Consider the following 14501-nt stretch of genomic DNA (forward strand, 5'->3'; position numbering starts at 1 on the left):
GTCAAAAGAAAAGAGGTGGAGAGAGAAATAAAGATCGTGAAAGATCAAGAAGGACAGTTGGGTTGGACAAGTTCTTTTGCTGACCAGCAACAAAAAGAAAGATGGACGCGGAGATGGAGTGTTTATCTATATGCGCAAGGCAGGCCAGGCCATGTATGGAAACCTTGAGTGATACAGTTCAAAACCGTATAGGTACCGAGCTAGTGTAATGTTTCGTGTTAGTTACGAAATTTCGAGCCAAGACTGACCAGACTGTACCCGGGTAAGGGGGCCCCGTACAGCCCGAAATCCTTCGAGAAACAACACGGCGGCAAGAGCGTGGCGGTGGGATCGGGGCCACTTACTAACTGGGAGTGGCTTCAAAGAATGTCGAAATTAGATCGAAAGGTTTCCAAGATGATCCAAATGGCCCTTTTTCTCAACACAGACCAAGAGATCGGTGTTGGCAATTAAATGGCTTGATTGAAGCGTTCAACAAATCCGGAAAGAAAAAGAGACTTGACCGACCAGGGCCAATAAGCGACTCAAAGAGTGAATTAATGCGAAAGCTTGAAGACGAGAAGAGAAGGATGTGTGACATTCAATTAGCAAAGCGACGACAGACCTCATCTTTATAGTTTGGTGCTCTTCATTTCCAGTGCTATGATCATCTAAATCCGCCACACGCCGGTGGCGGTCTAAAGCGCTACCATGAACATGTTATTGTCGCGCGCCATCTGAAGCAAAGCCCCCTCTGCACTATCCCAGGAGCCGCCAGAAAACAGTCGTCACCATGGGCAACCTTTTCACTTAATCTCCTGGTTCGTCAGGACACTGACGCGCGCCCAGTCTTCCACCCCGAGGGCGCCTCGCTCCAGGGGCACCAGATCTTGAAACATCGCTGGCAGCTCTTGGCATTGCTCTCACTAGACTGAAGCATATTGACAACTCTATTCTATTGTGTTTTAAGCCGGGACAATCAAGCTGGTAGCGCCCTCCGATCTCCATGCTTTGTGACTTCTGTCCAATCACCCAGCTGAACACCGTGAACCCTGAGCTGTTTTCGCGCCTCCACTTTCCTTCAGGGACCAGCTATATTAATAGACGGAATATTTCATGCAGATGCGAGATCTGATACAGGGACGCCGTTTCTACTGATAACGTGTAACTGCAAGAGCCGATCCCCTGAAGAATCTATTGTCCTTGGCAAAATCAAAACACCCTAGCCACCAGTCAGAGCTAATAGATATGCTCAGATTATATGCTCCTTCCCTAGCTAAAACATCATACGGAGGTTTCCAAGTGCTGAAACCTGTTCGTTCACATGAATCACTATCTGAGGACATCTTCTCGCCCAGTGGTGTCGAACTTTCGCACCGCTAGTTTGATCCCTTCCCGGATATTCCATCTTTAGACCAGGAAGTCTCATATGCTCGGGTCCAGCTTTTCAGTTTGCAAATTAAAGAATTCAAGTCCTTCTTGGGGCAATCAGCGCTTCTGCTTGTCGCCAAGAAGCTCTGTTTGTTGTTTTGAATTTGTCTGAATCACTTCTCAGAATGAGACAACCATTAATCCGCAGCAAATCAGTATCCATGTAGTCCAATTCTAATCGGAGGACGACACACACTAGTAGATATATTCTAATACGAAGGAATTCTACCTATTGCTATCTCATCTCTAGAAGTCGAGATGGTGTGTATGCTCAATTTAGAACTCTTATGTTTTCTTTTCTGCATGGAACAATTGGAATTAAAGGGTAAGCATGTAAGTTGAACAATAATGTCATGTGCAATTTATATTAGTATGAGATAGCTGAATGTTGAGCCGTCAGTACTGACATCTCCCATAATGACTAGGGGTGAAGGTGCCTCAAAGATCCTGAGATAATATGTGTACAGATCCAAACTACATTACAATGAATGTTTTTGTTGATCCAAATCCAGGGTATTTATTCCGAAGTAGTATAGAATAGAATTATGTACTCAGAGGCCAACCAGTGCCCTGTAGGGAAGCTCCAGAGTCCCTTGACGCCACGGGCATCATTTAAAACATCCTCTCAGAGGAAAAGCCAACCATAAACCAGCCGCCCCGCAGTTGAAAAATGGTAGCAAAAAAGAAAAGAAGCCAAAAATAAGAGGCATGGATGCGCCGGAGCTTGATTGATGCAACGATAGCTAGTCGCGAAATGGGTATCATTTACCATCGAGGTAATATAAAGGCAGCTATGCGGCCAGATGAAGACAATAATAAAGCAAAAAAGTAAAAAGGAAAATGCAAATGCAAATGCAGAATGGAAAGGGAAAGGGGGAACAAATCTAGATGAGCAAATAGTGCCAGTTGTTTCGCACCATGATGTCTCTCCAGTGAACTTGCTGCCGTTTGATCTCCCTCCCGCCAAGAATGGCGCCCGCACCTGTTGGGGAGTTGGAGCCGGACCGGTCCAGCCTGGAGATTGGACTAGTGAGTGAAGAGTTGAAATCCTCGTTATAAATGCCCATCATGTTGGCAGGATCATCGCTCAGACGCCACATTTCATGGAGAAGACGATACATGCGACCGAAGCTTCCAAGATCGGCGTGATCTCCCAGAGCTACAGCACGATCTTCGAGCACAGCTCGGAATTGGCTTCCTGGTGTTGCGTACACACCAGTCATCAGAAGTGGCCAGACAAGGGAGCGGTCGAAACCGTGGGGTCCCGCAGGGATGAACTGGAGAGCATGGGTGACTGAAGAAATCAGGTTCTCGTTCGTGGGTTGATTACGGTCAAATCCGGGAACGATGCTGCAAAGGTAAATCCGGGCTGCAACGCGGAAAATGTGGGATATGGTTTTTGTCAAGGCTTCAGGTAAGATAGCACCAGTCGCAGCGGAGAACGGGTTTTCCAAGGTTGGATCAGCGGGCTCGGTGTGTTCGAGTTGTTTTGCCATTGCCTGGACATGAGAGCAGACCGTCAAGTCGTCGACTTTGCCCTCGCGTTTTAGAGAATCCAGACAGGCAATCTCGGAAATGAGATACATGATTCTGTCATCACATCCCATCAGCTCCTTAAGACCCGACGATGTTCCGCTCAGGTGCTTTGCTCGGTAGGCATGGGCGAACTGAGGGGTCTTTCCGGTCATTGTTGATCCCAGAATATCGATCCATGATGTCAAGGCCAAGCTGTAGGAAGGAACCATGAACCCATTCACAGACTCCAGTGGCTTGGAAGGAAGCTCCAGTCTGTTCACGAGGTTTGTAGCAGCTTGGAAGTGATCGAACCAAGGAATATCAGGGAGATAATCATCTGCGGGACCGACAGAGCAGTGGAAAAAAATCATTGCAAGAGTCGCATCAAGGATTTCCTGGTGGTTGGTGTCCTCCCCCAGTGCCTTGCACAGGTGTGAGATAGCTTCATAACGGTGGCGCATGATGTCAGTGTCAATTGTATCACCGATCAAGCCCTCAGTAGTCTTGAGGTGAATGGCTGCAATACTCAAGCAGCAGTGGAGGTAGGTCTTGTTAGTTTCCAGGGCCCGAAGAATGGCCTGGGCGCGGAGGTAGCCACGCTGGTGAGCCTCTAAGACGGGAAAGATCTGACGCAGCACATTATGAATGAAGTGATCCAGAAGCGGCTTATCATGATCGCTGACGGGTATATTCCACATAGAAGACTGATCAAAAGTAGATTGAGTCATGGCAGGGTCGAATCCGCTGAAGTCGGGTTCTGGTACGAAATCATCCCCGAGCCCCCCAATCCATTCATCGCCACCAAAAGTAGGCATAGGAGCTGTAAGTTGAGGAGGAATATAGGCACTGAAGGTCGAAGTGGAGGAATCATGGCGCATAGGAACATCGTTGATAAATGTTTGACGTTCGGTCTTGACATCAATCTCATAGCCAGGCGCATATGGTACATAAGGATTGGTACCCAGTCCCGGGGTCGGAACGTGCGAAGAGAAAATGTCATGGTGTTCAGCAAAGCGGTTGAAGTCATAATCAGGCGAACCGGATGTCGGTGAGGTTAGAGAGTGGTGACGGTTCCGAAGTTGGTCTTTTTCAGATCACTGATTAGTTCTATACTACAGCCGGTTCGAGGATTATTGAAACTCACCAGCACGGTTTCCACTTCGCTCAATGGTTTTTGTTGTCTTGATCTTGTTCTTGATGCGCTCCTTTTGAAGTCTCCTTTGCTCTGCGCTTCCCCACCATACTGGACGTTTATATTCGCACTTCACACTCAGATTGATGCAGGCACCACAGGCGGGGTGAGCTTCATCGCACTTCTTGCGGCGCAAGCGGCATGTGAAGCAGCCTTCCATAAAGTTAGGAATTTACGGACATTTGAATCGCAAGAGCGGGAGGGGAAGTATAAAAGAAAGTTGAAAAACTGCATACCTGATCGCGAACGCTTGTGAGACTTAGCATTTGGCCTTTCTGAGGCTGAAGAGGAAGAAGGAGTCGGCGCAACGTGCTGGGTGGATGAAGAGCTAGAGCTGTTTCTGCTAGCACGCGCAGTCTGAGTTGTCGACATTTTGATTAGAAGGATACCACACGATCGCGAGTACTGAGTAATGATCAAAAGGCGAGGATGGAATGAAATTATGGCAAGTCTGAACCAGCAGGCTTGACCTTCTAAAGGATATAGAAAGAAAGAAAATAGATGGTTGACCGTGCAACTGGATGAGGATGAAAAATCCAGATTGTCGCGGGATAACAGAAGCTTTAAACTCACGATAGCTCTTCGGCCGCACAACTGTTTCTATTTTCGAACCCACTTTCCAATCCACACTAGTGGACCTGCTGCAGGATCGGGATTATTCCTAGTGTTAGTGGGGTTGGGATCACCACGGATTCTTCCTGGGCTGGAAAGCCAACACTACCCAAGGACGAATCATATTTCAAAGAAGGCTGGTTAATCCCTCAAGATGGATGTTGGAAACTAATTTTGGGATAATTAGCTATCTTTTTTTAGTGCTATGGAGTAGCATGGCGGTATTGGCGCCATGCACGTCGATTTCTAGCACCTCGAGGGACTGGATGGAGATAACCCGTTCAGGACTGGATTTTGTGCTTGTTGACAGGGGTTCGTGCATATGACCCATGTTACCAAAGTTTTGATTGGTTCTCACTTACTTTGGTGTTCGTTCACTTCCCCTCCCAGCCTTTGAGCTCTTGACATCTCGCTCACGGATCCTTAACCAACGGCGCTCAGAGGGTTTGGCTGTTGGTTCAATATAGTACCGCTGCAGATAGAGCTTTCGAATCCAACACAACTCTGATGTCACATATCATAGCGCCAACAATGGCCAATTTTCAAGATTCTTTTCGAAAATGCTGCAGCTTGCGGGGGTGTGATGAGCACTGAACCTAACATGGACGTGTTCAGCCCAAACTACCTTAAGTTGCTAAATTCAGAAAAATACCGCAAATAGGATGGCTGGATAGACCCTCGGACTGCTAGGTCTCCATGCAACGTCGATTCGTTTTTCGCTTCTATGTCAATCACTCCAGAACGGTGGGGAGGATCATCTTCAAGCTGTGACTGGCCGAAGCATCATGCACGTTGGTGTGACTGAATTCGGTGGGGCAAGCCAAGCTTTAGCTCCTGGCGTAATGATTGGTTGCAAAGGTCAGAATTTTGAAATTGTCAATGACTTTGGCAAGGTTTGGGGGCCGTGAATGGTGCGGTGAAGAGGACCTGCAGGCCCACTCGGATGCTCCGTGCACGGCGGGGATGTGATGTGATAAGATCGCCTTAGCGTGTTCCCCAACTTTTCGCTTGCAGATACCCCCTTAATTAGCAACACTTAACCGCCCAATGGTTTTATAATTATAGCTAATCTTGGCTAATAACTTCTCTTGTTGGTGATCTCACCTAAGAACTTCATTGGGTATCAGAAGGTCGAGAAAGAATTCATCAACATTAATTACTATTAATAAATTCGGAACTTACCTTTCACTCCGAAAATAGCCTGGATTAACTATAATTTGCTGGACATTTGATTTTCAACTCATGTGATTCTGGTGGTGGAGATAAACCCTTGGCATTGACTGATTGACCGACGGTTCTGTCGCTTCCTTGATTTCCCCGACCCCTAGGTGCCGAAATATGCACAATCGATGAGTCACGTTCGGGGAGGTGATGCTATAGAATACGGGCTTGCATTTAATGTCATAAATCTGAACATGCCATACTGAGTGGAAGCACGGTTGCAATATGCGTATTCCACTACCTCCAAGCGTAAATAGTACAGCAAGCCTTCTAATATCGTCCTGCAGTGGGCGTTGACAGATTACGTGTACCAGCCACCTAGTTGGTCTTTTCACTGGTGGCAAGTTTAATAAATTGGTCAATGAAGATGAAAGTCAAAGCATTTGAGAAGTTCCTTTCTCATCCATCTCCCAGACATTCCAGAAACCCCATGGCCAGTCACTTCGCGCCTATCAATTGAAATGACTTTGGGGGCAAAAGTTTGCGATACAATTTATGTTGCAAAATTGCTTCGTGGCATTGGCAAGGCAAGGTGCGCCCCTGTCTAGGCCTCATCCTCTCGGGTAATCAGACCCAGTATAAAATCCAACAACGCATATATGCAAGGCCATGAAGGGTGCATAATCCAAGTTGCCCAACGCCAGGCACGGAAATTTATACCAGGGTCGGCGTCAGTCAAAAAAGCAAACCCAACCCTGTGCCGATATACCCATATACAAGTTTGTAGCACTGAGAGCACGATGAGTTACACAGCTGTAGGCTGCCATCATATCGCCCGCCTTGAATTATGCGCAGTCTTTAAGGAGAGTTAAGCAATAATGTTAGGCATATGAGATATAAAATGCCAACATGCTAGAGATTACTTCAGATAGGAAGGCAGCCGAGTCATACAGAGCATTTGAATATTGTATTGGATTTATGACCCGGTTGCTGCCGTCTGAGATGGTTGCTCTTCTGATTGGGACTAGGCTCACAGATCATACACGCGCTATCCATCCCGGATGGTCTGGTCCAATTAAATTTCATAGATTTTGATTCCAAGAAATAGCTTACGGCGCGGATAAAAGCTATGGCGATAAACGACTGGGCCACACAAGACCTTGTCGAGAAGCTACATAATTCAAGGCTCTTGGGTCTTGATTAGAAGATTGTTCTATTTCTTATCGCCGTCATGAACTTCCTACTCTGTGATCTCAACTATCGACCCACTTTCAGGTTTCGCGGTGTAGAATCAGCGGTGAGAATCTGCCTGGGCAAGGATGCGGATGGCTGGATGAAAATGCAAGCCGAATTCCCATGTTACACCGGAGTGGAAATTTGCTATCCAGGTAGCTCCTATTGGGGACCGCGGAATCCTTCTTCTTTCTTGACACATCGATTCTCAAAAGGCTAGGCAATGTTTCCCGGGCAGCCAGGTGTTGGAGGCCAGCCGAAGTAAAGCCGTGCGCTGTGAATATGTACAATGCCTTCCCATCACATACCATACATTAACGTCGGGAAGGATTCGACGACGCTACGCTAAGGCCGCCGCCTTGAAGCAAGCATCCGAGTTGGTAGAACATTTTACGTGCGAGAAGAAGATTATTGGAGGCAGGGAAATCGGCAGGATCTTAAAAGTTCGTGGTGGAATCCTGATCGCAAAAGCCACTTCCAACCCCCCTAAACGTGGGCATTAAAACGAGGGACATGACTCGAGAAAACAGGCATTGATCGGTAACTAAATATCCAAGACACGTTGTGTTTGGTTGGCCGGGCACGGGATTGAAATAGCGCTAATTAACGGTAGAAGTATGGTCCATCACACTCCTTCAAGATGTGGGTCTACCCGATCAACGCTGCAAATGTGGGCGCTAACTGCAGGCCAGTCACATCCCCCGCTCGCACTTGACAAACTTCGACAGTTGCTCGGGTCCAGACTAGCCGTGTTCCACTGGACCTGTCAACGTCCAGAATCGACTTCTATCTCCTCCCGTCCTTACTGCACACTCGCCCTTATTGGGTGGCTGGGATGCAGCCCAGCTGGCTCAACACCTAAACTACTGCAGGCTGGTCACTTGTCATCACATCACAGCTATTCTCAGTGCTTCCAACCATTCGCCTCGTTTTTTTTTGCCTGCCTCTTTTTTTCGGTCGCTACCGCGTTGGTTTCATTGCCATGCATGACACGGACATTTTATCCCGTCAAATCGGTCAGGTTGGGCGTGTCCTATTTTCGGTTGCCGCCCTCTCAACGCATCATGTTTCATGGATTTTCCCCCCAATTTCCTGGTGGGGACACCGTACATATACCTCAAATCCCCCTTTGTGGTTCATGAACTCCTTGGCTATCTCACCTTTCACCTCTCCCGTGATCTAGGTACCCCGTTCTGGTAGATCCGGATCTTTCATTTCTGCATTCATTCCATGTAGTGGGTTTACTGTTGACCAGAAAACCAATATATCATTCATTTTGTTTACTATAGCCTCAAGTGCAGGCTGTTTCCTTTCAAAGGTCTCAAGAACCGCCGGTGGGGCAACGGACACTATGGTTAGTTTTCATGGTCTAACCCTACCTAGGCATAATAGAGTACTTACATTACTCCCCAGGATTCTCTTCGCTTTCGACGAAAGGCTGTGCCTGCGTCGCTAAACATGGACAATCATGAGCGATTTTACCCCACGAAGACATTTGTACACCGTCGGGTTTCAGGGACGGGTACGAATTTTGATGACACCGACATCGAAGACAGTGACTCGGATGAAGAGTTTCTGCGACAGAGCATGCAATCGGTAAGCATACCTTCAGCAGAGTCACAGCGTGTGGCGATACCTCTAACACTCAAGCCTTCTAGCTTGCTTATGACAGTAATACCACTCTATCCTCACCTGACCTCCAAACACCCGATGAAATCGACAAGAATACGGTCAGCATCCTTCTGGACAAGTCGTCGCTGGTCCGAGGACCTAATGGTCCGCACCTGTTCCGGGATTCTCGAGGTTCTTCGATCTACGAACCATCAACGGCGGAGATTGATCTCTATTTTGAGCGGTCTCCATTGCAGACCGAGTTTTCTCGCTCTATTGATACACCTAATCGATTTCCTTTCTCACCCAATACACCAAACCGCTTCCCATTTTCCCCGAAGACCCCCAAAGCCTTCACAACAGTGCACCCCGATGTATCCCAGGTGGATGAAGAGGAAATTCGCACCTGGAAGCCCAGCCAGGTTGCACACTGGCTTTATATTGCTGGATACAACGACGCTGTAATTGAGAAGTTCATTTTGAATGATATCACTGGCGGTGTTCTTCTTAGCTTGCAAATTGACGACCTGAAGGAATTGAGCATCACCTCTTTTGGCATTCGTCACCAAGTCATGGCTTCGATCAACCACTTGAAGGACACCATGCACAAGGGTGGACCTCTCCACCCTGATCCCCCGCTGTCAGGGGCTTCGATTTCTCAAACGTCAGATTCTCAGAATACGTTGTCTCATGACCAATACCATGACCAATATCATGCTCAACGTCATGACCAACATGACGATCAACATCATGACGACTCTCATGACGATTCGTCTCATGGACGCTCATCTCCCGAGCGGCGCTCGTATGCCATGACCGTATCTCCTACCGGTGATGTTCTCTATAGAGGCATCTACGGACAAATTGGCAACCAAGTCACTCCAGCCGAATCTGTGTCTATCGTCGGAATTGAGCAACTTCTTCCCAAGCCACACAGTTGCTCTAAGGGCGAAAATTGCTCAAAATTCAGGCGCCGCCAGAGAAAGATTGAGAAGCTCAAAGCTGAATTCCCTGATGCGTTTGTCAGTGATGGTGCCATGATCACCGGCAGTCCTGGAAATCCACAAACAGCAATGAACATGTTGCGACCGACATCCGATGCTCAGCCATCTGTGGCCGCCTCATCTGGTGTGTTTGGGCCGGGGAGAGGACCTAGGCTTTCGGAAGCTGCGCTCAGCGAAGTTCAAAAATTGGACCCGCGAGAGGCTGTCCGGAATTTCCTTAGCTATCAAAACGTCGATGAATCTAAGCATATGCTGCCTGGCCTGGATACGACTAATCTGCCTCCCGCAGGCAACTTTGGTAGTTACTCACCACCTGAGGCGCAGCCAAACAATATGGCAGCCAATCTGCGCAGTCTGCCCAAGCTACACATCCCGACAAGCCCCAATACGGAGGAGATGACAACCGCCGTGACGACCAACCCACGCTCTATGAGTCCGAATCTTGAACCATATGGGTCGCCCACGGCAATTCAAAGATACGGCCCGTTTACCCAGGCAAATGAAGTGGATGTCTACCGTCAGGGTACTCCATTTTCGGAGATGGATGTTCCCATAACCGCTATTCCCACTGGTCCGATCGCTCGAGATGCCTCACAGTCGGTGCCCCCTGACATGCGGTACCGTCCCAACGTATTCCCCAACGGGACTCTGTTTCCGTCATACCGCGATCCCATCGCTCGCAGCGCATCGGCGCGTCCTCGTGCCGGATCAAATCTTCGCCGAGTGGACGAAGACAAGCCTCTTCCCCCGATCGAAGTTCCTGCCGATCTGATCCGCAGCCCTCGTTTGCAACAGCACGGCCACAGTGCGTCTTTGTCAGAGCTCGCCTCGGACCCGGATGTTACCCACGCCGGCTACATGAAGAAGCGCAACAAAACCCGCCTGCTTCACCACGAATGGCAGGAGGCACACTTCACGCTGCGTGGTACTAATCTGGCTATGCACAAGGATGAGTCTGAGGCTCATCGCATCTCCCGTGCGCTGGAAAACATCAATGTCGATGACTACGCCGTTGCATGCCAGTCGCTGGCGACTGGCTCCAAGCTCTCGGCTGGTTTTAAGAAGACCATCCTTCGCAGGGGAAGTGAATCGAGCAAGGACGACTCCGCCTTTGCTTTCTCGCTTATTCCTGCTACTAGGGAGAACGAGAAAAAGGCTCTCTTCGGTAATAAAGATGGAATCAAGACCCATCGCTTCGCTGTCAAGACGCGCGAAGAGCGTATTGACTGGATGCGCGAGCTTATGCTCGCGAGGGCACTGAAGAAGGGTAAGGAGAGAGGCGAGGAGGTCCTTGTTAACGGAAACATGATTTAGGTTTGTTCTGGCATCATTCACTTTCTTTTAATCTCATGTACTCGTACCAGTCGACTTTTGTTATGTTGTGAATCTGTTTTGGCTTAATCTGGCTTTTCTCGCTACTCTATGTTCGCGTTTACTTTCTGACCATTTTATGGCGCACCCATGATACACTATTTCTTTTGTTCGTCAGTTGATCCCAGAAGCATCGTCGCTGGTTGACAACACCCTGATACCCCTTTGATAGGATAGCATTACAGGCTTCGAGGCAGCCAGCTTATTTAGCGGTTAATCTTTGAATTATTGCATTTGTTGGGTTTAGCACAAATGAAAATTGGATTATAATTAGAGCGGACAAATGAATTGTGCCTTTCAACAGTAAGGAAGAGAGGGGAGGAAATTGGAGTTCAATTTGTTTCCGGGATCTAATAGAGCCTTGTGGCCTTCGTAGTGGGTATACAATCGGCGATTCTTCTTGCAAAGTTATCCCATCATTCGCACAACAACATAGACCCAGCCATCTCCATATGCAGAGCACCTCACTACTTCTTCAATAGGCGCAGACATAGGAAGCACCGCACCATGTAATACGGGCTTCGCGAGGACTGGGGTACGCCGGCTTGGAAACAGATTTGGAAGCAACATGTGTAAGACACTTCCGACCGTCTGAGGCTGCGTACTCGGGCTAGACCGCGCACTGATAGATTGACTGGCCTGGATACTTGATGTCGGTATAGACGGAGGAATCGGCGTTTGTACCACCTTCAATGACGGGGAGTCCTCATCTGGTGGAAGCGGAAGGAAGATGCGGACAGGTACGTTGCGAAACGGCTGTGATAACGGAGGGAGAAGGGTGTTTGAAATTCGCTGGAAGGATGGAAGGTCCACTGTTCAAGAGTAGCGAAGTCAGTGGGGCACTTTGATCTCGGTGTAGAAATATTACCATTCTCAACGGCCTTCCATAGGCCGGAAGAGTCCTCCTTGGAAAGGCTCATAATGCCTTTTGCGGTACCGTTGCGCAGGAAGTCCGCTTCTTTCACGCTGTTTATGAACGCGTCATTCATCACCATACCATCTGGATCGAGCCGCACAAGGTCTTCAACGGGCCAGTCACTGAAATGGACGGTCAGGCGCCATGGGAGCGGCGACTCATCCTCTTGCGCGTCGGGGTTTGGAGTGTTACTCCTGGTGGCGGGCTCTGCGCCGGCATAGAGATCAAACAATAGCCCGATGGGATAATGCCATTTCAGAGGCACACCCTCAAAGGTAAACCAGCCTTCATGGTGTTGGGAATTGGGCTCGATCAGAGAGGTTGAGAAGAATGCTCGAAGCCTTGGGAGCAGCGAGGGAAGATATGAGACACGATGACAGGAGACCTAGAGAGTTACGTCAATACGACTGAAGAATCGATCCAGGATATTCCAACGACACATACAAGGTATGGGTCAGTGTTATCAAACGTTCGGCTTTCGGAAGGCGCAAGAACGATCTCTAATGGTATGCGCCCATCCCAGATGCTCCGCTGAATAGCCACGGGAGAGGCCTGGGTCTCCATGAAGGGCTGGGCAGACAGACAAGCTTGTATGTTTACGTATATGAGCTAGCTGGATATCAGCTAATGACCTTCACATATTGGGCAGCTCACGAACCACTTATCAGTCTTCCAGTCGATGTGATCTAGTGATCCAAAGGCGCAAGGCGCATCTCATCAAATGACAAGGCTTCTAAACTCTGTCTGTCCCACTAGTGAATAAATCATGATCTGGAGATATTTTGTTCCATAAGGCTCCTACGGTCAATTAAACAATGATCTGGCTCGTATCAATGAATGTTGACGTTGCTTGGAGCGAATCGTGTGGTTGGCACGGTCGGCTACACGTGACTGCGGGGATAACATGAGATCCCCTGGCTCAGCACCATCTGCATCATACAACTTCCTAACCACAATGTCTATCCTTCTACAGTCCCACATATATACAGGAACAGTGTCCTCTTCTTGATCGGATTCGCAGCCTTATCTGTTAGCAACTCCACTAACCCCGTAATGTTTGCGACCGTCTCGATGTTCAGCAGCAGGTTCCCGATCGCGTCCCTCCTCTCGTCGTCCACGATGCACTTGATGAAACTCCGAGGCTCGCCATGGGAACTTTTATCTGTGAAGTCAGAGAAGGTATTTCGACATGGGAATAGCATAGTGATCACTTTGTTGTTCTTGAATGCTATGGACACTTGGTTTACTCATAATTGTCTTCTAAGGCGAGGTATAGAACATCCGGTCTTGTTGACCAGAATATATACCCTGTCTCGAGTGATGATGTTATGTCCGCATCCTTGTGGTGGAACTTGCCCATCAACCGAATACACTGCCGGATATACAAAGGAGACATTTGGGCCCCGGTCGCAGACAATTGTCAAATGGCTTTCCACTATCTGTGCTGGATGGCTGCTCTAGACATTTCAGTCTTGATGCCTGTGTTATCTGCTGGGTCAGATAGTTGCTTTACTGTTGGTCGGCATCTTGTCAATGGCGCAGTCAGTCCCTGCTACTGGAGTGTACGATTCACATGGAAGATGCTCGATTGCCATATCTGGCCTGGCACCTCAGCGAGTTCTTTCACTAGACAGAAGGGTTCCTTGTCTGGGCTCCCCCTGAGAGGAAGCCACTTCACATCTACCTGGATGCTCTTTAGATATTGATAATTCCGACATTGCCACCTTCGGCGTGGGAGTAGATGTAAAAGTGCCATCGTCTTTCTAGCACGACCCCTATAGAGACAGGTCAACTCGAAGGCCCATATCATAGTCGACTACAGTACAACTGCAGCAAGTAGATGCAACGCAATAAATGCTAATCCTCAGATAATCGCTGGCCATCTTTTGACTGACAGCGACAATCAACGTAGGCCCCAAGCCTAATATTTGGATGGAAAGGGTTGGCCCCGAGGAGTAGTCCAAATGTTGTCTATGGCAAACGACTTTCCCACCATGCTATTCCAACAGTAGTGCTGCAGATAAGCCTTTTATTAAACCCTAGAAAAGGTTTCTGTCCTAAATTTTTATTACATTCATCTATTGCGGGACTAAAATCATATTCGAGGGGCTTGAGGGCTACACCTCGGGGTTTTTGTTGCCAGATTAGGCAGATCCCGGATCACAAATATATATACCGACCTTGCGAGATACTTATTTCAAGAACATGACCTCGGATATGTTTCCAACATTCCTTTCTGTTATTCGGTCCAATGTGAGTACAAAACAATACAGAATACCGTGCGCCGATGATTAAGTACTTCGCTTGAAAGTCTGGACCACCGTCGGCATATCACCCATGGATTGATTGATAGGGCGCTTCAGGTACAGATCTCTAATCATATCAGTGCTGTCACTCGAACCGTGGGTCATGGTAGATTGTGTGTATATGTATCTTCAAAGAATTCACTTCAGTTACAAATGTAAATATGATAATA

At 48.2% G+C, this 14501-nt stretch overlaps 3 protein-coding genes across 3 annotated transcripts; 1 reads left to right on the forward strand and 2 right to left on the reverse strand.

Annotated features, from left to right (window-relative positions):
• Nucleotides 1–2294: 2294 nt before the first annotated feature.
• Nucleotides 2295–4489, reverse strand: N7503_009734 (Zn(II)2Cys6 transcription factor; the record flags this gene model as incomplete). Its single annotated transcript, XM_057069280.1, has 3 exons — nt 2295–4009; nt 4070–4270; nt 4354–4489. The coding sequence occupies 3 exons, from the start codon at nt 4487–4489 to the stop codon at nt 2295–2297; spliced, it is 2052 nt and encodes a 683-aa protein (XP_056915891.1).
• A 3985-nt stretch (nt 4490–8474) lies between these two features.
• Nucleotides 8475–11052, forward strand: N7503_009735 (SAM and PH domain-containing protein; the record flags this gene model as incomplete). The annotated part of the gene is made up of 3 exons (XM_057069281.1): nt 8475–8477; nt 8537–8719; nt 8782–11052. The coding sequence occupies 3 exons, from the start codon at nt 8475–8477 to the stop codon at nt 11050–11052; spliced, it is 2457 nt and encodes an 818-aa protein (XP_056915892.1).
• A 465-nt stretch (nt 11053–11517) lies between these two features.
• Nucleotides 11518–12589, reverse strand: N7503_009736 (autophagy protein 5; the record flags this gene model as incomplete). The annotated part of the gene is made up of 3 exons (XM_057069282.1): nt 11518–11921; nt 11978–12410; nt 12470–12589. The coding sequence occupies 3 exons, from the start codon at nt 12587–12589 to the stop codon at nt 11518–11520; spliced, it is 957 nt and encodes a 318-aa protein (XP_056915893.1).
• Nucleotides 12590–14501: the final 1912 nt, after the last annotated feature.

The sequence above is a fragment of the Penicillium pulvis genome (genome assembly GCF_028828015.1).
Source record: "Penicillium pulvis strain IBT 33274 chromosome Unknown scaffold_8_segment0_segment0, whole genome shotgun sequence".
NCBI classification, from domain to species: Eukaryota; Fungi; Ascomycota; class Eurotiomycetes; order Eurotiales; family Aspergillaceae; genus Penicillium; species Penicillium pulvis.